This window comes from Pimephales promelas, chromosome 23, assembly GCF_988280905.1.
Source record: "Pimephales promelas chromosome 23, fPimPro1.hap1.1, whole genome shotgun sequence".
Classification (NCBI taxonomy): domain Eukaryota; kingdom Metazoa; phylum Chordata; class Actinopteri; order Cypriniformes; family Leuciscidae; genus Pimephales; species Pimephales promelas.
Genome location: NC_142791.1, coordinates 14,055,184 through 14,081,486, shown reverse-complemented (window position 1 = coordinate 14,081,486; position 26,303 = coordinate 14,055,184). Strand labels below are relative to the sequence as shown.

The following is a 26,303-nucleotide window of genomic DNA, read 5'->3' as shown; positions in this document are numbered from 1 at the left end:
TATTTGTGTTGAGAAGTGAATGAGATTCTTGCCAAACAGCAAATGTGTTCAGTATTATTGAGTTGTTTGTGAGTGGAGTTAAACATTTTTTTGTGCCTATGAATGGAATATCCTTTAAAGCCACGGATTTCATCTCATATTGTTCTATTGGGACCCATCTAACCTCACTATTCTCCGCATGCAGCAAAATCCAAATCGATCTGTACTGAGAAGCAAGATAATAATTCCTAAAATTTGGTAAGTTGAGTCCTCCCCTTGAATATGGAGCCTGAAGAGAGATAAGTTTGACCCTAGGGTTTTTTCTCTGCCATATAAAAGGAGTTAAAATTTTGTTAAGTTCTTTGAAGAAACTTTTGGGAACATTAATCGGAAGACATTGAAATAGGTAGATAAACTTGGGTAAAATGCTCATTTTAATAGTATTAATTCAGGGGTCTCAAACTCAAATTAACTGGGGGCCGCTGGAGATAGAGTCTGGGTCAGGCCGGGCCGCATCAAGTATTACAAAAAAATTTTTTTTTTTAAAAATTGTATTTAAGTATTACAAAAATGGAGCACAACTGATCCAATCTTCTCAATCTTTATTATTAACGTTTCTTTTGAACTGTTCCTGAACTGTTTGAACATCCTTTCTGTACATGATTGGTTCTTCATGAGCTGTCCTTCTGACAGTTGAAGTTCATTTTACAAACTTTCTGTCTTTTTCTTATACACAACATCTTCGTGATGATAGTCAAATTTGCTTTTTATTTTCTTTATACAACACTATTATATTGAATGTTTTTTTTCTTTTTTTTTCCTAAAGGCATATTTCCTTTTATTATACTTAGAAAAACAATTACTGCTTTTGAAATACAAATAATTATTTCTACACATGTATATTGTCTCTTTTTTACTAAAATTACTGACTTTGCACATATCAAAGCAAACCTTCTTATCAACCTGTTGGACCAAGTTCATTACATGAACTAGTTCAAAGTTCAGTTCACAAATTTTAAAATGGACTAGTTAGTTCTTTTTTTCCATATGTTGCTGCGAGCTTCTTTTTTATTATTATGGTATTATTATTGCCACAGCCCATATACAACCACAGATAACAATAATTTTGTCGACGGGCAAAGTTTGCACAGTAAGATTTTCCCATCCTCACCGACCTCATAAAAGCCTTTTAAATGATCTTACGACGCCTCCTCGCTCCTCGGTTCACAGACACTACTAGAATGAACGAGTTCACTGTAACTTTCATCAGGCAGTAATACAGTAGGCTACGTTCAGTTCACGTTCGGCCAAAATATGAACGAGATCATGAACTATATCTTTCATTGAACGCGTTCAGACACAACGCATATTACAAGCTCAAAATGATTATTCTCACATTGTTTTAGAGCAGGGGTATCCAACACGTCGCTCGCGAGCTGTGGCCTGATTTGGTGGTGGTAGCTCGCCTTGTTCACATATCGCGCTCACATATTTTGCACGCTCAAGTACGTACGTTTCAGATGTAGGCGCGCATCAAGCGCCCTCATAATTGAAGCGACGCGCTCATTTTTTCCAGGCGCAGTATATTTGTACTTCGTGGTTGTCTATGACAACTGACAACAAACCCACCGTAAGCTGTCACGAGACTATATATGGTAGCCCATAAGGGATAAAAATATTAAAAATAAAAAAACGCGGCAAACGCAATGGCGGGCCGCACTAACATTAAACTTTAATATCAAGTAGGGGGCCACAAAATATCATCCCGCGGGCCGCAAATGGCCCGCGGGCCGCGAGTTTGAGACCTCTGGTTTAATGCGACTGCTCACTTAATTAGCCCACTTTAGAGTCCACGAAGACCTTCAAAACAGTAAACAAGGAGGATTATAACTAATGAAGTGATCGACCAGTTACCCACCCGATAATGCCACAAAATACTAACCCAGTTTACCTAGCAGAGAGTACGATCCAGTTACACGTCAACATACACCAGAGAATCATTTAACAGGCTCGTTGACTGAAACAGCTGGTGCTTCGATCAATTAAATTGCGATGCCACAACGATGGAAGCGCTGAAGGCACATCATACTGGAACAAATTGCCACAATCCAAGTCAGGGAGAGAAAAAAAACTTCCCCCTACGCCCCGGGATGGTACCAAGCCTACCTGGGAAGCATGCAGCAACCCACACGCACAAACCCTCAGCAACGCAGAGGACACTCAGTCGGTGTTTACAACGGAAGGGGCGGGCTTTCAACCATGACGCACCCCAAGATGCCTGAATGAAAGGTTTATATACCCCAAATGGGCAATTACTAATTGGCCACCTACCAAATTGTACTGACGTCACACGACTTCACTACACAAAGAAATATATATATATACATATATATTAGTATTAGTGGTGGTAGTATCAATGATAGTATTTATAATGATAATATTCATGACAACAATAGTAATATAGGCTATAGCAATCTATAACAGTAATGACAATAGTACTGTGACAATAAGAATACATTTAATTTCATTACACATCTGCTCTAAACTCTGGGTCAGGGGGCTGATCCAGAACTTCCAGTGAGCGCAACCAACAGGCCCCCTAGACACAGATGTTTCCCCTCGATTCAATTACACGATTCCCCTCCACCACCATCAGTGACACCCAACCCCCATCGTTAAACTTCTGGGCTACATTGAGTTTTTCCACCGGGGGACCACAACAGGCACCTCCAAACCAAGCTCCCCCAGTCTGTTTGTGACCTGACATAGCAAAGTGTTATTGGTGGGTTTTTTTTTTTTTTTTTTTTTTGTCCCATGGTTTGGACCGAGGTGTACACTGGTTAGCTCCCTAGCCAGAGACATCACATCCAACCCAGGTATCAATTAAAAAGAATTATTTTACCTGATGGGAGGGGTTTGGCAAGAGGTAGTGAAGGGGAAGGGCCATTCAGTCCAATCACTAACAGGGCGTGCTAGCTGCGCCCACCAACAGCACCCAGACCAGACGCCCGACCCAGAGGGAAAAAAAAAATTACATAAAAATAAATAATAATAGTAAATAGAAAATAATGTTACTAATATTTATACAGAGTATTTTCTGACTGGTTACTTATAGAGAGAAAATAAATGGGGGGCTCAATTCTATAATAATAATAATAATAATGATAATATATTTCATCTTCCATACTACCACCACCCTATAAAGATTTACAGCAATAGTGATAAAATGCAGATTATAAAAGTATACAGCTTATCAAATATTATACATATACACATATACATACATTTATATACACACACACATACATACAAATACATCCATATATACACACACATAAATACCTATATCAGGGACATCTATTATAGTGCTGTACAGTAATGCACAGATAATATTTTATTATTAATTTGTAAACATGTGATTGGGGAAGTGCGTTGGTCTGGTCCCAGGCTACTGATGTATATGAAGATGAGTTAGGAATGGGTTCCAGATATCAAGAAATAATATTCTTGTTAGTATATGTTATTTTTTCAAATGTGATGTATTCTATTAGAAGGTTAGTCCAGTGATTGATGTGTATATGGCTTGACTGTTATTGATGTGCTTATGGTTAACACATCTGTTATTGACCCATGAAGGGAGATTTGTCATCATCAATGTATCCATTAATCATATAACATATACACTAGCTAATATTTATGGACCAAACAATGATGACCCATCCTTTTTTCATATTTTTTTTTCACTATTGCCTGATACAAATAATATCATTATTGCTGGAGACTTCAACACTGTCCTAAACCCGCAAATAGACCGATCACATTCATCCAATTCCACAAGAATTTGGCAGTCTACTGAAACAATGAAACAACAATATGACTACTTATGGACTTGGCGATAGTTGGAGAATGAATAACCCTTCACTCAGGAAATATAGCTATTTCTCTCCTTTTCACCAGTCCTTTTCCCGAATTGATTTCTCTCTCATTAGTAATTCACTAACCCAACATGTAATAGAAACTTCAATTCATCCAATCATAATCAGCGATCATGCTCCTATCTCTATCTCATTCAATATTCAATCCTTTATTAAACGGCCCAACAGATGGCGCTTCAATACCTCACAACTTCGCGATTCCGACTTCGACAGTTTTATTAAGAAAGAGTGGGCTTTCTTCCTGGAAACGAATGACTCTCCTGAAATTTCACCATCATTATTATGGGAAACAGGCAAAGCTGTAATTACAGGGAAAATAATATCATATTCATCTTACAGGAAAAAACAACAACAAAAACTGGAAAATAATTTAGAACAGAGAACTCCTTACATATACAGTACATACTCTACCAACCCTAGTGAACAAATACAATGCGAACTAAACCGGCTTAAAGCTGAACTCGATAGCATCATAAACCAAAAAACACAGTTTATTATCCAGCAAGTCAAATACAAACAATACCAACATTGTAACAAAATGGGCAAATATCTAGCAAATCAAATAAAGCGTAAACAAGAAAAAGCAATTATCCCATCCATATACAATAAATCGGATAGAATAACCCAAAACCCACAATTAATTTCCTAGGAAATTATTAAATGTATTCAGAACTTTTTACCAAAAATTATACTCATCCAATCACAATCCAGATGAAACAGAAATAAAAAAAATTCGAAAAGAATTACCGCTACCATCAATGTCAAAAGAACAGGCAAGTACATTAGATACACCTCTCACTCAAGCTGAATTCCATAAAGCATTAGACCAAATGCCAAATAATAAATCACCTGGACCTGATTGTCACAGTCCTCCGTCTGCACCAGTCTGTCTCGTCATCTGCACTACACTTCCCCGGATCCTTTTGTTTCTACTCCCGGACTCACTCCCCAATCAGCCACCTGTTCCTCGTCCTGTCATCATCATTTTCACCTGTTTGCACCTCGTTTAGTTTGATTCCTCTGTGTATTTAGTTCCATCTCCTTCAGTCTTTCCTTGTCGGTCGATGTTGTTCTTATGTTGAATGTTACTTGGTGTTACCCTGTCTTTCTGCCTGTATTTTGGATTAAATGAGTATCTTTGTGTTAATCTGGACTCCTCCTGTTCCTTCTGCCTGCACTCCTGCAGTCCACCACCACACCCCGTGACAGATTGACCGACCACTAAGCAACATGGACGCCGTGAGATTTCAGGGGATTCTCCACCCGATTCGGCGCCCCCGTTTGATTCTCGTCCCCAGAAAGCCTGCGCTCACCGTCAGCCCTGCCGAGCCTGCGCTCCACGTCAGCCCTGCCGAGCCCGAGCTTCCCCCGCTGGTTCCGTCCAGCCCTCCCGATTATGAACTCTCCGCTCCGCTGGTTCCGTCCAGCCCTCCCGAGCACGAACTCTCCGCCCCGCTGGTTCCGTCCAGCTCTCCCGAGCATGAACTCTCCGCCCGCTGGTTCCGTACAGCCCTCCCGAGTATGAACTCTCCGCTGGTTCCGTCCAGCTCTCCCGAGCATGAACTCTCCGCCCCGCTGGTTCCGTCCAGCCCTCCCGAGTACGAACTCTCCGCCCCGCTGGTTCCATCCAGCCCTCCCGAGCACGAACTCATTGCCCCGCTGGTTCCGTCCAGCCCTTCCGAGCACGAACTCTCCACCCCGCTGGTTCCGTCCAGCCCTTCCGAGCCTGAACTCTCTCCCCCGCTGGTTCCGTCCAGCCCTCCCGAGTCAGATCTCCCCTCATCGCTGGTCCCGTCCAGCCGTCCCGAACCGGAGCTCCCCTCACCGCTGGTTCCTACCAGCCCCGTCCAGCCATCGCCCGTCCAGACCGTCCAGCCAGAGACCGTCCACTCTCCATCTGCTCCTACTCTGGGGACTCATCCCAAATATTTTTTTTGGGGGGGCCCAGTGTCCCGGCCACGGCCGCCCGAAGGGTCCTCACCGCCGTGGCCGCCCGAAGGGCCCTCACCTCCATGGCCGCCCTGGCCACGCCCTCATCCTGCTCTGCCCTGGCCACGCCCTCATCCTGCTCCGCCCTGGCCACGCCCTCAGCCTGCTCCGCCCTGGCCACGCCCTCAGCCTGCTCCGCCCTGGGGGGCTTCCTCCTCCAAACCACGCCCTTCACAGCCTCCAGGGCGCCACCCCCCATGACATGAGTGATGTCACAGTCCTCCGTCTGCACCAGACTGTCTCGTCATCTGCACTACACTTCCCCGGATCCTTTTGTTTCTACTCCCGGACTCACTCCCCAATCAGCCACCTGTTCCTCGTCCTGTCATCATCATTTTCATCATTCATCATTCCTCTGTGTATTTAGTTCCATCTCCTTCAGTCTGTCCTTGTCGGTCGATGTTGTTCTTATGTTAAATGTTACCTGGTGTCACCCTGTCTTCCTGCCTGTATTTTGGATTAAATGAGTATCTTTGTGTTAATCTGGACTCCTCCTGTTCCTTCTGCCTGCACTCCACCACCACACCCCGTGACACTGATGGACTTCCTGCTGAATTCTATAGACACTTCTGGCCAATTCTATCTCTTTTATTCCTCAAAGTTGTTCAAGAGATTAAAACTACCTCGACAATACCAACACGCATGAATACGGCAGTTATGACACTATTGCTAAAACCAAACAAAGACCCAATGCACCCTTCTAGTTACCGCCCTCTCTCATTAATAAACACAGATTTAAAAATCATTACCAAAGCATTAGCTACTACAATAGAAACAGTTATCCCGATGTTAATTCACCATGACCAAACAGGCTTTATTAAACACAGTAATGCTTCAGATAATATGCGCAGATTATTCAACCTAATTAACCTTGCCCAACAACAACAAAAGCATACCAAAACTATAATTGTATCACTTGACGCCGAAAAAGCATTTGACAAAGTTAACTGGACATTTCTTTTTAACACTCTACACAGATTTGGTTTCGGAGAGTCATTCATCCACTGGATTAAAATATTATATACTTCACCTAAAGCCACAATAACAACAAATGGGATCACATCACAAAATTTCACGCTTCACAGAAGAACCAGACAAGGATGCCCTCTCTCTCCTTCTTTATTTGCTATATTTATAGAGCCACTTGCAGCAGCAATACGACAAAATGATAATATCAAAGGAATACAAAACGTAAACACTCAACATAAGATCTGTCTTTATGCAGATGATTTATTGTTATGTTTACAAAACCCTTATCATTAAAAGAAACCTTTAAAATTATTAATACCTTCTCAAAATTTTCTGATTATACAATAAACTGGAATAAATCAACAATATTACCACTTTTTGAGGGTGCCTGGGATCCCACAACTCATGATTCATCTCTTCCACTCCACACTGGCAACATTACATACTTGGGTATCAACATTTCCTCCAGACTGTCAGAGTTGAATAATCTTAACTATAATCCACTTTTTTAAAAAAAAATTGGAGATGAGGTAAAACGCTGGACTAACCTACCACTATCACTTATCGGTCGCATTGCTACAATTAAAATGAAACTCTTACCACAAGTCAATTATCTATTCTCAATGCTTCCAACAACACCCTCCGAAAAATGGTTTAAATCTCTTGATTTGCTAACCTCTCATTTCTACTGGAAAAATAAAACACCTAAAATTTTACTAGGAAAATTACAAAAAACTAAATCACAATGCGGCTGTCACAGTCCTTCGTCTGCACCAGTCTGTCCTCGTCATCTGCACTACACTTCCCAGGATCCTCTTGTCTCTACTCCCGAACTCACTCCCTCTTCAGCCACCTGTTCCTCGTCTGTTCATCATTTTCACCTGTTTGCACCTCATTATGTTTGATTCCCCTGTGTATTTAGTTCCCTCAGTTTCATTCAGTCTTGGTCGGTCGTTGTGTGTATGTTACTATGTGTTGCGAGTGATTTCCTGCCTGTTCCTGTTAATTGTTTAAAGTTTAAGTAAAGTAATTGAATTGGAGCTTTGCCTCTTCGGTCTCCTTCGTCTGCCTGCACTCCACCACACCCTGTGACAGCGGCCTAGAAGCTCCTAATTTTCTGTATTACTTTTTAGCAAATGAGCTACAATATTTATATAAATGGATTCATAAAACTAAATATAATAATTCATGGATAGAATCAGAACAAAACCATTGTAAAGGTACTTCAATTTCAGACTTGTCTCTCTACCAAAATCAATTCCGAAAATGCCGTATTTTAATAACATTACCATTGCATCAACTCTGACAGCCTGGTGGCAAGTAAACAAAATTAACAAATCCCCACTAACATCATGTAGACACACCCCCATCTGGTTCAACCCTGATTTTCAATTATGCAATAAACCAATACATTTTCCATCTTGGCGACAAAAGGGAATCACTCATATCCATCACTTATTTGAAAACAACCAATTCATATCGTTTAAAACATTAGTCCAGAGGTATGGTCTTGGGGGAGAACAGTTTTTACAATATCAACAAATTCAATCCATAATAAAATCCAAGATTAACATAATTAATAACTCACTCCATCCCCCTCAGTTAATGGAAGATATAATGAAAATCACTAACACCAGCAAACTAATATCAAAACTACATACATTTTTACTGAACAATGATACAACAATTATAATACCCAAGAACAAATGGGAAAAAGATTTAACCTTCTCCCCCAACACCGACCTCTGGAAAGAAATCTGTAACAACACATTTTCAATGTCTAATAATGCTAACCTCCAGCTTATACAGTTCAAGATTATTCACAGGATTCATATCACCGAAAAGAAGATGTTTTTAACGGGCCTGAGGGACACAGACGTTTGTTCACAGTGCACACTGGGGAGCACAGATGATTATTTTCATGCCTTATGGACCTGTCAGTCAGTTCACTCATTCTGGATATCAGTGACCACAAAACTATCCGTTATCATGGGTTGTGAAATCCCTCTTTCTCCATCACTCTGCTTACTGAACAACTGCATTGAAGTTGATAATCTCCCAATCAATTACAAAAACCCACTCCTAATTTCTCTAACTTATCGCCAAGAAAGTATTTTTGCAAAATTGGAAGTCCAAAAACCATATACTACAAATTGTAATAATTACAAAAATTAGTTAATATCACCCTGTAGATAAAAACAACAACAACAAACACATTATCAAACAATATCAAGTTGTACTTCTAAACAATTGCAACAGTCAGGCTCCTTAGCCACCTAAACTCCTTGCAAATACATAATAAAGAAGAGAAAAAAAACACGTAATAATCAAGCTGGGGTGCATTTCCTGAAAGCATCGTTAGGCAACTATGGTCGCAAGTTCCATCGTTATCTGCATAGTTCAACGAGTTGGTGTTTCCCGAAACCATCGTTCCAACGTACATTCGCAAACAGCATTGCAAAGTTGTGTGGTTTAAACGACAGCTCTCGACCTGTGGTTAGAAGCATCGTTTCTATTACATTTGGAGGTAATAAATCCTTATCTTGAGCAAAATAAGCAAGCTGACATTCAGTACAACTGGTGCCTTTTATTTCAGAATACATACAAATGTAATTTACGTATTTTAGTTTGTCAAAAGATTTGAAGTAACGTGTTTGAAGAGTGCGCATGTGCGAACGTGCTCTACCATGTAAGAACGAGCAAAAAATTGAGTATGGTAATAAAGCGAAAGAACTGAGAACAATTAGAAATAGTCCTCAGATGGCATGTCTGTAATTTATATAAAACAAATAGCATTAATTTTATCTCAAACAGTTTCATTAAAAGTAGTTATTACTCCACAACGTGCGAAACCAACGTGGTTGAACGATACTTTGTTACAGTGGGTTTCGGGAAACAGTCGTGACTAGCTAGTTGATTTTTCCGACGATGCATCGTACTATGGTAGTGAATCAGCGAACTACGTCGTTGTACAGGAAACGCACCCCTGTACTTCTAAACAGTTGCAACAGTCAGGTTCCTTAGCCACTTAAACTCATAGCAAATACATAATAGAAAAAAAATTAATTACAAAATCACTATAACATTACATTAAATAATGCTTTGTCATTCATACCCTTAGGTGATAAAGTTTAAAGAGTGTAAATCCAGAACAACTCACGTCTCTAGGAGTAATTCTATGTCGCCCCTTCTAGGTGGCAAAGTCACTTTCTCAATCCCACAAAACCGTAAAGAAGTAACATCGTGATTCAAAGTTACAAAATGTGCCGCAACTGGATAATTCATATATTTTCTTCTGATCGAACTCTTATGCTCACTAATTCTTTGTTTCAATTGTTGTGACGTTTTCACCACATAGCCAATACCACACGGACAACGAATCAAATAAACCACATGAGTGGAAACACAAGTAATCACAGATTTAATGCTATATTTTTTGCCAGTTCTAGGGTGACAGAAAAATTATGTTTTGAAAGTATTATTACACTGGGCGCAATTCCCACAACGATAGTTGCCCTTCTGTATAGGACTAAGTAGGCTCTGAGTTGTACGAGGACCACTCTGAAAACGAGCATGTACCAAGCTGTCTTTTAAATTCCTAGCGCGTTTGTATACAATCAAAGGAGGATGTTTAAAAATATCACTCAACTCCGGATCAGAAGACAGCAAATGCCATTTTTTTTTTAAATTGATTTTATCATATAGGACTGAATGTGTTGTAATACAGGAAAAAGAATACTTTTTTTATTATTTTTTTTGTCTTCTTTTTTAACAGTTCAGAGCGTGTCTTTTTAAAGGCTGTATTGAATGCTTCCTCAAGCCAATCTAAAGGGTAACCTCTGTTCAAAAAATAATTTTTCATGATTTTAGATTTCTCAAAAAATTTGGAGTCAGAATGACAAATCCTCCTCAATCTGTAGAACTGACTCTTAGGCAGTCCTTTTTTTTTAGAAAAATAGGATGAAAACTGGTAGCGAGTAACAGTGTGTTACGGTCAGTCTCTTTAGTAAACAGAGTAGTAGTCAAACAACCTTCGTTCTTCTGTACCCACATATCAAGGAAGTGTACTTTAACAGAATTGATTTCAGAGGTAAATTCCAAATCAACCAAGTTGTTAAAAAATGTAACAAATTCTCGAGCATCCTCGTGATCACCCAAAAAAATACAAAATATTTCGTCAATGTATCTGTACCATTTGATGATCTGTGAATAGAAAGGGTTATTCTCTGTATTAAATACGTAACTTTCTTAAAAAAAAAACATAAATAGATTGGCATAGTTAGGGGCAAAGTTCGAGCCCATTGCTGTCCCACTTATCTGAAGAAAAAAATTATTATCAAAACTAAAATAATTATATTTCAAAAGGTAGGAAGCCATCTGGATAGTAAAGTCCTAAGGTGGGCTAGAGTCCTCGCGTAACGAAAGATAATGTCTGAGGGCAATAAGTAATTTTTCATGCGAAATGTTAGTATATAAACTTGTTATATCCAAAATTAACAATACAGAAACGTCCGGTAAATCATGTAACTCAGAGATCTTATTGATGAACTCGGTAGAATCTCGAATGTAAGATGGTAAGATGGTAACAAAAGGTTTTATAAAAAAATCAACGTACTGCGATAAAGGGGATAAGAGGGAATTAGTCTGTGCCACAATCGGACGACCTGGAGGGTCAATAAGTCTCTTATGAATTTTAGGAAGAGTGTAAAAAACTGGTCTAATCGGATGTTGACAATACAAGAATTTAAACTCCATCCATCCATCCATCTTCTTCCGCTTCATCCGGGGCCGGGTCGCGGGGGCAGCAGTCTAAGCAGAGATGCCCAGACTTCCCTCTCCCTAGACACTTCCTCCAGCTCTGACACCGAGGCGTTCCCAGGCCAGCCGGGAGACATAGTCTTTCCAGCGTGTCCTAGGTCTTCCCCGGGGCCTCCGCCCAGTGGGACGTGCCCGGAACACCTCCCCAGGGAGGCGCCCAGGAGGCATCCGGAACAGATGCCCGAGCCACCTCAGCTGACCCCTCTCGATGTGGAGGAGCAGCGGCTCTACTCTGAGCTCCTCCCGAGTGACTGAGCTTCTCACCCTATCTCTAAGGGATCGCCCAGCCACCCTGCGGAGAAAGCTCATTTCGGCCGCCTGTATCCGGGATCTTGTCCTTTCGGTCATGACCCAAAGCTCATGACCATAGGTGAGAGTAGGAACGTAGATTGACCGGTAAATCGAGAGCTTTGCCTTACGGCTCAGCTCCTTCTTCACCACAACAGACCGGTACATCGACCGCATTACTGCTGAAGCTGCACCGATCCGTCTGTCAATCACCCGTTCCATCCTTCCCTCACTCGTGAACAAAACCCCAAGATACTTAAACTCCTCCACTTGAGGAAGGATTTCTCCACCAACCTGAAGTGAGCAAGCCACCCTTTTCCGACTGAGGACCATGGCGTCGGATTTGGAGGTGCTGATTCTCATCCCAGCCGCTTCACACTCGGCTGCAAACCTCCCCAGTGCATGCTGAAGGTCAAGGTGTGAAGGGGCCAACACGACAACATCATCCGCAAAAAGCAGAGACGAAATCGTGCGGTCCCCAAACCTGACACCCTCCGGCCCCTGGCTGCGCCTAGAAATTCTGTCCATAAAAATTATGAACAGAACCGGCGACAAAGGGCAGCCCTGCCGGAGTCCAACATGCACTGGGAAGAAGTCTGACTTATTACCGGCAATGCGAACCAAGCTCCTGCTTCGGTCATACAGGGACCGGACAGCCCTTAGCAAAGGACCCCGGACCCCATATTCCCGGAGCACCCTCCACAGGCCGCCTCGGGGGACACAGTCGAATGCCCTCTCCAAATCCACAAAACACATGTGGACTGGTTGGGCAAACTCCCATGAACCCTCCAGCACCCTGTAGAGAGTATAGAGCTGGTCCAGTGTTCCACGGCCCGGACGAAAACCACACTGTTCCTCCTGAATCCGAGGTTCCACCATCGGCCGTATTCTCCTCTCCAGTACCCTGGCATAGACTTTCCCAGGGAGGCTGAGAAGTGTGATCCCCCTGTAGTTGGAACACACCCTCCGGTCCCCCTTCTTAAAAAGAGGAACCACCACCCCGGTCTGCCATCCCAGAGGCACTGTCCCCGACCGCCACGCGATGCTGCAGAGGCGTGTCAACCAAGACAGCCCCACAACATCCAGAGACTTGAGGTATTCAGGGCGGATCTCATCCACCCCCGGTGCCTTGCCACCGAGGAGTTTCTTGACTACCTCTGTGACCTCAGCTAGGGTGATGGACGAGTCCACCTCTGAGCCCTCAGCCTCTGCTTCCTCAATGGAAGGCGTGGCGGCGGGATTGAGGAGATCCTCGAAGTATTCCTTCCACCGCCCGACGACATCCCCAGTTGAGGTCAACAACCACCCACCCCTACTGTAAACAGCATTGGTGGGGGACTGTTTCCCCCTCCTGAGGCGCCGGACAGTTTGCCAGAATCTCTTCGAGGCCAACCGATAGTCCTTCTCCATGGCCTCACCGAACTCCTCCCAGGCCCGAGTTTTTGCCTCCACAACCACCCGGGCCGCAGTCTGCTTGGCCTGCCGGTACCTGTCAGCTGCCTCCGGAGTCCCACGAGCCAACCAGGCCCGATAGGACTCCTTCTTCAGCTTGACGGCATCCTTTACTTCCGGTGTCCACCACCGGGTTCGAGGATTGCCGCCTCGACAGGCACCGGAGACCTTAGGGCCACAGCTCCGAGCAGCCGCTTCGACAATGGAAGTGGAGAACATGGTCCACTCAGACTCAATATCTCCAGCCTCCCTCGGGATCTGGTCGTAGCTCTGCCGGAGGTGAGAGTTGAAGATCTCTCTGACAGGAGATTCGGCCAAACGTTCCCATCAAACCCTTACAGTACGCTTGGGTCTGCCAAGTCTCACCAGCCTCCTCCCCCACCATCGGATCCAACTCACCACCAGGTGGTGATCAGTTGACAGCTCCGCCCCTCTCTTCACCCGAGTGTCCAAGACATACGGCCGCAGGTCAGATGAAACGATCACAAAGTCGATCATCGACCTACGACCTAGGGTGTCCTGGTGCCACGTGCACTGGTGGACACCCTTATGCTTGAACATGGTGTTCGTTATGGACAAACTGTAACTAGCACAGAAGTCCAATAACTGAACACCACTCGGGTTCAGGTCGGGGGGGCTGTTCCTCCCAATCACGCCCCTCCAGGTGTCACTGTCGTTGCCCACGTGAGCGTTGAAGTCCCCCAGTAGAAGGACGGAGTCCCCAGTTGGAGCACTTTCCAGCACTCCTCCCAGAGACCCCAAGAAGGCTGGGTACTTTGCACTGCCGTTCGGCCCATAGGCACAAACGACAGTGAGAGACCTATCCCCGACCCGTAGGCGCAGGGAAACGACCCTCTCGTTCACCGGGGTAAACTCCAACACATGGCGGCTGAGCTGGGGGGCTATTAGCAAACCCACACCAGCTCGTCGCCTCTCACCATGGGCAACTCCAGAGTGGTGAAGAGTCCATCCTCTCTCAAGGAGTGTGGTTCCAGAGCCCAAGCCATGCGTAGAGGTGATCCCGACTATCTCTAGTCGGAACCTCTCAACCTCACGCACAATCTCAGGCTCCTTCCCCGCCAGCGAGGTGACGTTCCATGTCCCTACGGCTAGTTTCTGTGTCCAGGGATCGGGTCGCCGAGGCCCCTGCCTTTGACTGCCGCCCGATCCTCTCTACACCGGCCCCTTACGGCTCCTCCTGCAGGTGGTGAGCCCACGGGAAGGCGGCCCCACCTTGCTCCTTCGGGCTGAGCCCGGCCGGACCCCGTGGGGAGAGGCCCGGCCACCAGGCGCTCGCATATGAGCCCCAACCCCGGGCCTGGCTCCAGGGTGGGGCCCCGGCTGCGCCATACCGGGCGACGTCACGGCCCTTAAATGTACTGTTCTCATAAGGGGGTTGTTGAAACACTCTTAGTCTGACCCGTCACCTAGGACCTGTTTGCCTTGGGAGACCCTACCAGGGGCATATAGCCCCAGACAACATAGCTCCTAGGGTCATTCGGGTACTCAAACCCCTCCACCACGTTAAGGTGGCAGTTCAAGGAGGGGCAGTTCAATTTAAACTCCGATTGAGATATCCAACCCTCCGTTTTAGCATTTGTTAAAAATGACAATATCTCTGATCGATAGGTATTAGGATCCCCAGGGAGTTTTTTATAAAACTTAATATTCTGTAATTGTGCAAGAATTTAGTGTTGGTATTTTTCCTAATCTTGGACTACAATTGCGACTCCTTTATCAGCTGGTTTTATAAGGATACTTGGGTCACTTATCAATTCGGTCAAAGCTTTTTTCTCATTCAATGAAAGATTATGGGAAATTTTATTACTAGAAGAACAAGTTTCCATCACCTCTTCTTCGACCAAACCACAAAAAGTATTAATGGTGTGATTAGACACATTAGGGCAGAAATTACTTTTAGGTCTAAAGGGTGTCCTAGATGCACCAGACTCTGATTTGGAGAAAAGTACCGTAGTTTCATTTGTCTAAAACATTTGAACAGATCCACTTTTAGCCCAAAACAATTAACACCACTAGTAGGTACAAATTTTTTTTAGATAAAATCCCAATTTGGTCATCAGATAGTTCTTTATGAGAAATATTGATTACCATCTCTTTGAGTAGCTCCGGGAGATGAGATGATTTTGAACATTTTGTATACTCCTGACGAAGGTTGTGTGACCGAAACGTTGTGTGTGAATAAACTTAATTTTAAAAGTGCAAGTAACGATAGTGTGCGGGAGTTCCTTATCGACCAGACACATTCAAAATGCAAAAAGATTTGTTTTTCCAAACTGATTGGAGCAAACTTTTCCAAACTGATTGTTATATTTTTCAGACTGATCTCATGAAGTAGCGTGTGTATGACACGCCAATTCGTATTTCCATTTTTGGCATGCTATCACGCCTTTCAGCGTGTTTATGAACGCCGTTGACTTAAAGGATTAGTTCACTTTTGAAAAAACTTTTGCTGATAATTTACTCACCCCCATGTCATCCAAGATGTCCATGTCTTTCTTTCCTCAGTCGAAAAGAAATTTAGGTTTTTGATGAAAACATTCCAGGATTTTTCAATGGGAACCGGATGGTTCAAGGTCCAAAAGACAGTTAATAAAGTTGTTGTCTTGTCTCTTTAATCGTCTTATTTTACGTTATCATTATGACCAAAGAACCGTCAATATTTCCAAGCAATGGGTGTTTTTGTTAAGCATGTCGACATTTACCAGTAGTTGTGACTGGGTCTCGCACATAGATGCTAGATCACGCCAATCATTTTCCCCTTGGCTTTTAGATTTTCTGGAAGGAAAATAATTCCTCTCCCCCGTCCAAACTTTTAGTATACCGGTATCAGATTTGCACAATCCATACGCACAATGCTTCAGCATGTTCCCTCGTTCGAAAGCTTACCAGACCTCCCGCGCATAGTTACGGTTGCTAAGACATGATTGGCCAGTGGCGGTTTTCGGGCGTGGCTTAGCGAAGGGTCAATTGCTCTGTCATTTATGAGATTTACCAATTGTTATCATTTCAATTTGTGTTGGTTAATTATGAATAATGAGTAAAATTAGGGGGTGGAGATGGGGCGGGGCTTCATTTGGGCTCCTCCCCTAACCGCATGTGATCTCACTCCAAGCTTTTGATAAAACTTGAGAACCCTTGTTTAACACAATAGCATGACTGGCAACACTGACTGGCTACTAATGTTATAATCAAACAGCGTTTGCATTAGTTTACGTTCTTGATCAAATCGAAAACAACGTCATAAAGCATATATACATGAAAAATACGTTTAAAACATTAGTACTTATACAAAATTCAGGTCCATAATGTTTGTACGCGTTTGTCGTAGACACAAAATAGCATAACTAGTAGCCTAGTGGCTATAAAGCCAGCGCTGGCATTTGAAAAATAAAATATAAAACACAAGGCTATGTCTGGAATTATACATGCAAATACATTTAAAATGTTTAAGTCTTAGCCTACTTACAGGTTGTGGCCCAACAACTGCTGCCTCTGGTTTTAAAGTTGGAACTGCTTCATGTTTTAGTAACAGTTTCTTGTTGAATCCGGTGTTGAATTTGTGGAGATTCTGGAAGCCCAGATAGCATGGTAACATTAATTCAATGTTGAGTTTTGATCCAAACCATCATTTTGGTTGAGATTGACATTTGTTGGATTTGTTGGAGTTTAAAGTATGTTGGATCAGCATTGAAATGTTGATGAAAGCCAACAGCACACATGGGCGAAGACAGTGACATTTAACTAACGGTGATTTGTAGTTGATGAGCACAAGATCATTCAGGCATGTATCTCTGCAGAACACTAGTGGGCGTTTCTCAGTCAGTGGGGCGTTTAAACCACAATGGGCATTTTCAACCCGATTTGCTCTAATCTACTGGGGGCTTGGTTTAGGGGTGGGCCTTCATGATTTTAGCATGTCTGTTGAAAAAATGGTTGAAAAACATTTATTGTAGTTTGAAATTGGCCACTGATTGGTAATCGACCATTTTTGTTTTGCATGTGCACTTCTCAGGCCCCGTTTACACGAGAACGATTCCGGGTGAAAGCGTAAAAATATTTTATCGGATGTGCCTTTCGTTTACTCGGCGACGGCGTTTTTGAGGCTTAAAAACGCAAAAAAGTGAAACCACCCTCCAGAGTGGAAATCTTAAAAACGCTCCACCGCCGGGTTCCCGTGTAAACAGTAAAAACGCAAAAGTCTGCTTGACAGTGAAGGTTGTACGCAGGCCATGGACTTGGTGTTGTTGTAGTATGCACTCCTAGCCGCCTGAAGTGCATACTACTATTGAATTTCACACACTTTTGCGTCACCATTTTTCAACAATTCAACAATTAAATTATTGATATCAACAATTAAATTCTTGATATCAAAAATTTAATTCTTGATATCAAAAATGTCGATATCAAGAATTTAATTGTTGATATCAATAATTAAATTCTTGATATCAAAAAATGTAATTGTTGATATCAAGAATGTAATTGTTGATATCAAGAATCTATATCCTGGAGATGAATAAAAGCTAAAACGGCTTGCCAGCCGATGGTGATATTTCACTTGTGAAAATACAATTACAGATATCAGTAATTCAATTCTTGATATCAACAATTAAATTCTTGATATCAACAATGCCATTTTTTTTGATATCAAGAATTTAATTGTTGATATCAAAAAATGGCATTGTTTATATCAAGAATTCATATCCTGCGAATGATTAAAAGTTAAAACGGCTTGCCATAGTGCAGCTGCGCGAGGATATGCGCGCCAAATATGACATCCAGATTTTTGTCAAAACAATCATCACACGTGACTGGTCGCATGCACACACACATCAACACAGCACTCAGTCAGTTTGTGAGTGTGCGTGGCCGATATAAAGGAAAAATAATCTTCATGATTAAGGGGCACGGTGTCTACTAGCAGGGCTGCACTTATGTCACGTCAAATCACAACTATCTTTCAAGAGTTTCTGTTTTAATAAAATAAATCATGCCATGAAAGAAACTCATAGCTACCAAAGCTTCATGATGATAATTATTAAGTCCGAGCTCTGAGGAAATGCTGATGCAAAACTAACAATCCAAAGTCCCCAAAACTGTCATATTGGCCAATATAAAGTTGTAATCCTGTTGCCTTAATTGTTGATTTTTTCTTAGAAAAATAATTTATACTTTGCTCATTGTTTCTAATGCAGATAATTGTTCTATTGTTGTATTACAGTATTTACTGCTGTAATAAATAAATAAATAAATAAAACATCATTTTATTATATTATTTGGGGGGAGAATGGAATTGCTCCTAAATCAAGCAGATGGGACAACTGGAAGCAACTTATTGTGTTCTCATTTACAGGAAACAACATTACAAAATTCCTGGAAAATTTGGGTTTGGCAGAGTGGTACGGCAAGAAACTCACGCTACACACAGTGCTGCAGATCAACAAGAACAGTGTGACAGATGTGCCTGTCCAATGCCTTTCAGATCTGCCATGGCTGTTCTTGAAGAGATTGATGTTGCTACAAAGGACAGCGAGGAGTGTTAAGTGTTCCTCATCAGATGAGGCAGAAGATTCAGAGTGGGATGATGATCAGGCTGGTGCTGATTCAGACTGTTCTCAGTCAGTAAACCCTTTAGACGTTTTGATTTCTCTTTTCCTTTGTTCTGACACTTTTCTTCAACAGGAAATGATCATGAAAATGTCCATGTGTCAGTTTGCGATTCCTCTGCTGCTTCCAAACAGTGATAACAATCAGATCATGCTTATGCTTTGGGCAATGAGAGATATTGTGAAAAAATACAGACCACACAAACTGTCAGATTTAAGTGCTTTTGTTGAAGAAAGGGTGGTTCTCTCAGACCTACCGTTAGTGTCTTTTGTGAGACTTGGCAGGGGCAACATTTCCAAATCAGAAATTCTGAATAAACTGTTCAGCAATTCACAGCAGTACACCGATACCTTTTTGCACTTCAACATGGCTTGTGGAAACATCAAGAAAGAAATATCAAATGGATTGGTTGAGATGGCCTGGTATCTTCCTTGTGGAAATGAAAACATTGATGTCTTTCCTGAGCCAATAGCGATTGCAAACTTAAGAGGTGACATCCAGAAGTTTGAAACACAGTACTCTTTTCTTTGTGAGGCTTCAACTGCTGTGTTTGTGTTCTTTGAATCACAGTTTTTAGATACACAGTTCATTTCAGTGTCCAGTCAAAAACCTACGCCTCAGCTATTTTTTGTGGGAGACTCCAACAACAACAGCATAAAAGCTACTGTCAACAAGCTCAAGCTGAAGAAAAGCAATTTCATCTTTAAAGCCAAGCATAATGACGCAGACTTTGTTGACAAAATTCAGAGCAAGTTGCAAGAAACAATTAATAACAACAATAAAAAAACCTCAGTTGTTCGTTTAGCTGAGATTGCACGAAAGCTGGGAATCCTGGTGGATGAGGATGGTAAAGAATGTCAGCGTGCAAAAAAAAGTGCAGACAAAATCACATCAAAAATAGAGGATATAGTGCAGTTCAAGAAGGAGGAACTGCCCTTGCAAGGAGAGATCTTGATGAAACTGGCCAAGTTAGAGAAGGAGGAATGCCGACTGAAGAACATTGATGATAAGAAGATTGATGACTACAAAAATGAACTTCACATGCAGAAAAAGAAACTCAGAGAAGAGCAATGCAGGAAAGACATATCTGTTACTATGAGCTGCTTCATCAGTGCAATATCAACACCAGAAAGGGCCTACTTCTTAAAATGGTTGAGAATCGCTCTAGAGAATCGATCCCATGAAATACTGCCTCAACTCAGAGAACAGTACAAACAGAAATGTAAAGATGTTTGTGGAAACAAGGCAGAAATTGCTGAGCTTGATAAAAAGATTTCACACAGTTCTTTAGGAGTGGAGCACTTTATTCGAGAGATGAGCCAGCTTTACGAGGCTGCAGTCTCGCTTCCAGAAGATTCACCTTCCCGAAAACAGCTGGAGCACTTACCTAGACTCTGTGCTGAACTACTATTGGATGGATTTTCACTTGAACTAGTGGATGGAGATTCTTCAAATATTCCTGAAAAATGGCTTTCTGGTGTGTTTTCTGAATTAAACACACTGGTGGAGTCCAAAAACAGGATTAAGGTTGTCACAGTTTTGGGCGTCCAGAGTTCAGGAAAGTCAACGCTGCTGAACACCATGTTTGGAGTTCAGTTTGCAGTAAGCAGTGGAAGGTGCACCAGGGGAGCCTTTATGCAGCTCATTAAAGTAGCAGATGATCGCCAAGCAGAACTCAATTGCGATTATATAGTGATAATTGACACCGAAGGACTGAAATCCCCTGAGCTCGCACAACTGGACAACAGCTATGAACATGACAATGAGTTGGCAACTCTTGTTGTTGGACTGAGTGATGTAACAATTGTCAACATTGCCATGGAGAATTCAACAGAGATGAAAGACATTTTACAGATCATTGTTCATGCCTTTCTCAGGATGAAGGAGATAGGTAAGAAACACAAATGTTTGTTTGTACACCAGAATGTTGCTGATGTCTCAGCTCATGATTCAAACATGAGAGACCGTAAATTTCTGTTGGAACAGCTGGATGAAATGACACAAGCTGCTGCCAAAATGGAGAACAAACCAGAATTCAGCAAATTTACAGATGTAATGAACTATGACACTGAGACGGGTGACCACTACATCCCTGGTTTGTGGCATGGAAACCCCCCAATGGCACCAGTGAGTATTGGCTATAGTGAGTCTGTGTATGCTCTCAAAAAACATATAATGGAAATCTTCAGACATGACAAGTCCTACAACATCAATGAATTTCTTAAATGGACCAAAGACTTGTGGACTGCTGTGAAATTTGAGAAATTCATCTTCAGTTTCAGGAATAGTCTGGTGGCAGATGCATACATGAAACTGTGCACAGAGTACAACGGATGGGACTGGACACTGAGAAAGCAAATGCACACATGGGCGTTAGAAGCTGAAACCAAGATCTTAAACCATGGAAAATTTGAAAACTCTGAGAAGTGCACCATTGAAGTTGTTCATTGTCATTTACTGCAAGAAGCAGAATTTGAGCTTTCAAAAGGACAGGATGAAATTAATGACAAGATCAAATCATACTATCAACAAAGAGAAGGTCATGTTGAACTGGTGGAAAAATATCGACAAGACTTTATAAACTCTGCCACGTCTTTGAAGAAGGAACTATCAAATTCTGTCTTAATCAAACTAGATGCAGCAGTTTCACGTCGAAATGGAATGATCAAAGTGGAAGTAATCAAAAAGACATACATGGACACAATGGAGAAGAAAGTGCTAAACTTGCTGAAAGACTGTCGTAAGAATGATTCAGACATGTCAGATGATAAGCTGGATGAAGCATTTGAAAAAATGTGGAACGAGACTGTTAGGACACTGGCAGGCACAGGGCTCAAACAACAAGATATCAAGACAAAAGTTCTTCTTCATTTGAGGATGAGTCTTAAATCTAGAGGAAGTTCAATGGCTCAAAGCTTAGACAAAGTGAAAGATTTAAACAGTCATGGCCATGGAGACTTTGTTGTCAAAAATGACGGGTTATTGAGCACCATATTGAAATTTTTCTCTGCTCAGAAGATCAAGAGGGTTCAAGAGATGTCAGACAACCTTATCAGGGATTGTCATGAATTTGTTAAAGCAAAGAGGGAATGTAATGATGATTATGATGACACATACATCAGGAGAATTCTTAACATGATTGATGAGAATCTTAAGGATAATGAAGATCTTAAGCTAAAGGAAGATTTTGAGCTGTCCCTTAAACTGCACATATGTGGCTTTGCAAGTAGAGAATTTCAAGAGATTCACAATCAGTTCATCGATGAAAACAACCCACAAACAACCTTGGAGAACTTTAAACAAACATACCGCTCTGACTTCATTGACCTTTACCGTGAACAAGACCAGTGTCAGAGGAAAGCTGATGACTTCATGAGTAACTGCCTAAAACCTGCCTTGGAAAGATATATTTCAGAGAACTTGGGCATGAAAATGGCAGACAAGATGGTGACTGGTGAAAACTCAGCAATTTTCGGATCAAGGACAACATTTCAGATTTCAATCTTGAAAAATCTTCTTGATGAATCTAAATTTGAAAAATATTTGAATTTCATCTCATCATATAAAAAGTTTGTTAAAGCCTTTATTTTGGACAAAATCAAAAAGCACTTTTCAGAAGAGAACAGAATGTTCACATTGGAGGAGAATATCTTCAATGAAGTCATCAGTGAAATTAAACAGGCCATTGAAGAGGCAGGTCAAGACCCAAAGATAAATGACATCAAGGGATTTATTGAGAACTTTTGTAATAAACTTGAAAAAAGGCTTGTTATTCCCAAGGATGCAGTGGACAAAGTCAGCACACTGAACAATGCAAATCTAAAAAGATTTGCTGAATGCCTTCAATGTTCTGCAGTGGACATGGATACATCACTGAAAGCGCGTTTCCAAGCAAGAGATTTTCAAAGCAAAATAGATAATCTTCCAACCAAACCACAGGATGTGCTTTTCAAACGAGTACATGGCTGTGGGAAACAGTGTCCATTCTGTAAAGCACCATGTGAGGCTGGAGGAGACAAACACACTAAACACTTTGCCTCAATCCACAGACCAGAAGGTCTCGGCCGCTACAGATTTGATGATTCTGAAAAACTAGTGACCGACATCTGCTCTTGTTCAGTACACAGCAACTCAAGCTTTAAGTGCGAAGACACCAAGGATCAGTGGCATCCATATAAAGAATACGGCAAAATCTATCCAGACTGGCAAATCGATCCAGACCCCAGCATAGAGGCCTCAGCATACTGGAAATATGTGATGTTAAAATTCAATGAGCAGTTTGCAGAGAAGTACAATGCAAAGCCTGCAGAAATACCCTGGGTAAAAATCACAAAGGCAGATGCAGAGAAAAGCCTAAACATCAATTAACTACCTCTCTGTTTAAATCAGTTTGGTATAATGCTAAGAAAACAGCATATTCTGACTACTGCATGAGTGCCATTATACAAAAAAGCTCAATACATTTGGTCTTGCCTTGTAATCAGAAAACATGAAAAATAATTTAACTAAGCTAAGTGTTTTAGTCCAATAAAATAACAATGTGTTTCATTATGTAAACCTATAGTACTAATTCGAATGTTGTGGTATACTTTTACTGACAAATAATTATTTTGGCTATACATGCATGAATTCTTTTGTTTTGTTAACATTAATGACATCTTATTTTAGTACAAATTTTCTTTCAAATGTTTGACATGTTTTAATGTACTGTACTGAGGTGTTTTTCTGAGCTTCATTTGTGATTGTGAATTTGATTTTGGTTTGTGTTGTGAATGTATCTCTGTTGTGAGTGGTTGTGTAGTAGTAGTGTTTATAAGGTACAGAGTGTCAAAAATGATTTATGGTTTTGTGACATGATATAACCATGGGAGGGGTTTAGGTGGTTTGTAACCTTTTGGCCCAGCGTGGTTCCGGTGTGTTTATGATGACAATTTGCTTGGTGTAACTGATGGGAATGTTTTTTTAGGGGTTGTTTCATTATAGCATGATAATGTTCACAGAACGATGAAATTATGAACAGAGGATCTTTGTTGGATATGATTTTCAGATGGATCTATCGTCCATAATGTCTGTGGGGGGATAATGAAACAAATGAGTTTCAAGAAACAGCATTGATGACAAATAAAAGCATATAAAAAAATTAAATAAGATGTTAAATTTATTAACTATTTTAAAGTGAGTTTAAACATGTGTTGAATTAATGAGGAGGTCTTTATGCATCTCGCTAGAGTCTTAAATCTTTCTGAGCAGATGAAATGTCGCAAAATGGTTTTAAGAAATGAAAAGCATCGTGCTTGAATAAAACACAAAATAGTGATTAAATGAAATAAGATGTTATATTTATTATGTATTTTAAAGTAAATTTAAACATGTGTTGAACTTAACAAATTAGATGTAAAATTATCATGTATAAGTATTTTAATTTAATACACCAGAATATACTGTATTACACGATAAATAAAATAGTGAATAATAGTTTGTATTATTTGAAATAAGCTGTTAAATTATCAAGTATAATTATTTATATCTAATGAACCCGGGATCAGTCATGCCGGTAACGCGTTACTCTAATTGGAACACTTTTTTTCAGTAACAAGTAATCTAACACGTTACTATTTCCAAACCAGTAATCAGACAAAAGTTACTCATCCAAGTTACTGTGCATTACTATTTTTTGTCATTTTCTTTAGTAGAAATGATGGCTGATGCAACATGAAACCGAAATGTGTGTGAGAAGGCAGAATCGCGACACACCCCTTCCAACTCCCAGAGTAGTGGTGGAAAGAGTACTGACAAATTGTACTTACTTTTGCTTAAAAAGTACTCAAGTAACTACGTTACAAAGTACTTTAGTATTTTTCTATTTTTACCCAAAATGGGGAGATGATAGCGAAATGGAGCGCTAAACACTCTCATCTCATCTGTTTCATTCATACTAAAGGCCCAGTACTGATGCATAGAAGTATTCAACTTACACATTTCAATGCCTTATATGGATGTAATAACATGCAAATAGTGATGTTTTGACAGATGAAACATGGATTCACACACACATTATAGCTATAATATATCTGTGTTTATCCAACTATCAGGTATTTTCAAAAGAATGATGTATGACTTTAAAGGGATTTCACCCTAAAATGAAAATTAGCCCACGATTTACTGTCCCTCAAGTCACCTTAGAAGATATGACTTTCTGCTTTCAGTCGAATACAATCTGAGTTAAAAAAATGGCCTGTCTCTTCCAAACTTTATAATGGCAGTGAATGACTGGAGAAAATTTGAAGCCCAAAAAAGTGCATCCATCAATGATAAAAGTGCTCCACATATAGACTACTAGCTTTCTCTGATGTCAAGAGCAATTTTTGTATTACTACAGTAGTTTTGAAAAGTCCAGGTAAGATCATTTGAATGTTTTGATTTGAATCATTCATAATTGAAAGCAAAGAAGGTTAATTAAGAGGTCCGATAAAAAGGGTATGAAAAACAATAAAACAGTATGAATAAAAAATTCCCAGTAAAAAAACATAAAATAAAAAATGGGGTATGGTTAACATGTTAAATTAAATGGTCTTTTTTTCGTTGTAGCCTACCGAAAATGTGCTGGGAGCCCACTGTTGCTATAAGAACGAACTACACTTTTACATGCATCTGATTGACAGATAAATCATGTAAATCAAATGAGGGGCGCATTGATTGGTGGCAGGAAGGAGGGGGCTTGACACCGCAGGTAACTTCAGCATATCATTCCAAAATGACCCGACCTGGCCGCGACCTACGGAATTCAACCATATTATGTTTGAGCCAGAGCTGGAAACGGAAGATATAGAGTCAATGGAAGGACATCTAACTCACTATTTGTATAAAGCATTTTAACATTAACTATGAATTAAATTGAAACGAATATTCCTAATTAAATACAGTACTTTATTACTGTATACTAGGAGGGCTTGAAATTTGTCTGGCTATTAAACAACCTCATTCATTGTCCAGCCCATGTGCCAAAATACACAGTCATCAGAGAAGAGATGCCATTGAGTGGAAGGGGACATTGTTTTTTATTGAAGATTACAAGGACATATTTTATTATTAATAATAATAATAATATAATGTGCACAAATAAGTCATTTATAATGAGCACTACAACATTCCATAAGAAAATAAAAATGGTCCAGCTTGATTTCATTGTGACACTGACTTGTAATAAATGCACGGAAATTCATTTCTAGATCCATGAAACCCCAATAA

General features: G+C 41.0%; 1 protein-coding gene across 3 annotated transcripts in view; it reads left to right on the top strand.

Annotated features, from left to right (window-relative positions):
* LOC120484926 (interferon-induced very large GTPase 1-like) overlaps positions 1–23,529 on the top strand; it is a 117,374-nt gene extending 93,845 nt beyond the window's left edge. For all 3 annotated transcript variants that reach the window (XM_089126232.1, XM_089126233.1, XM_089126231.1), the window contains one exon: positions 18,802–23,529. In XM_089126232.1, coding sequence (XP_088982358.1) covers positions 18,802–23,423 — 4,622 coding nt within the window. In that variant the 3' untranslated portion in view covers positions 23,424–23,529. The remainder of the gene's footprint in view (positions 1–18,801) is intronic.
* Positions 23,530–26,303: the final 2,774 nt, after the last annotated feature.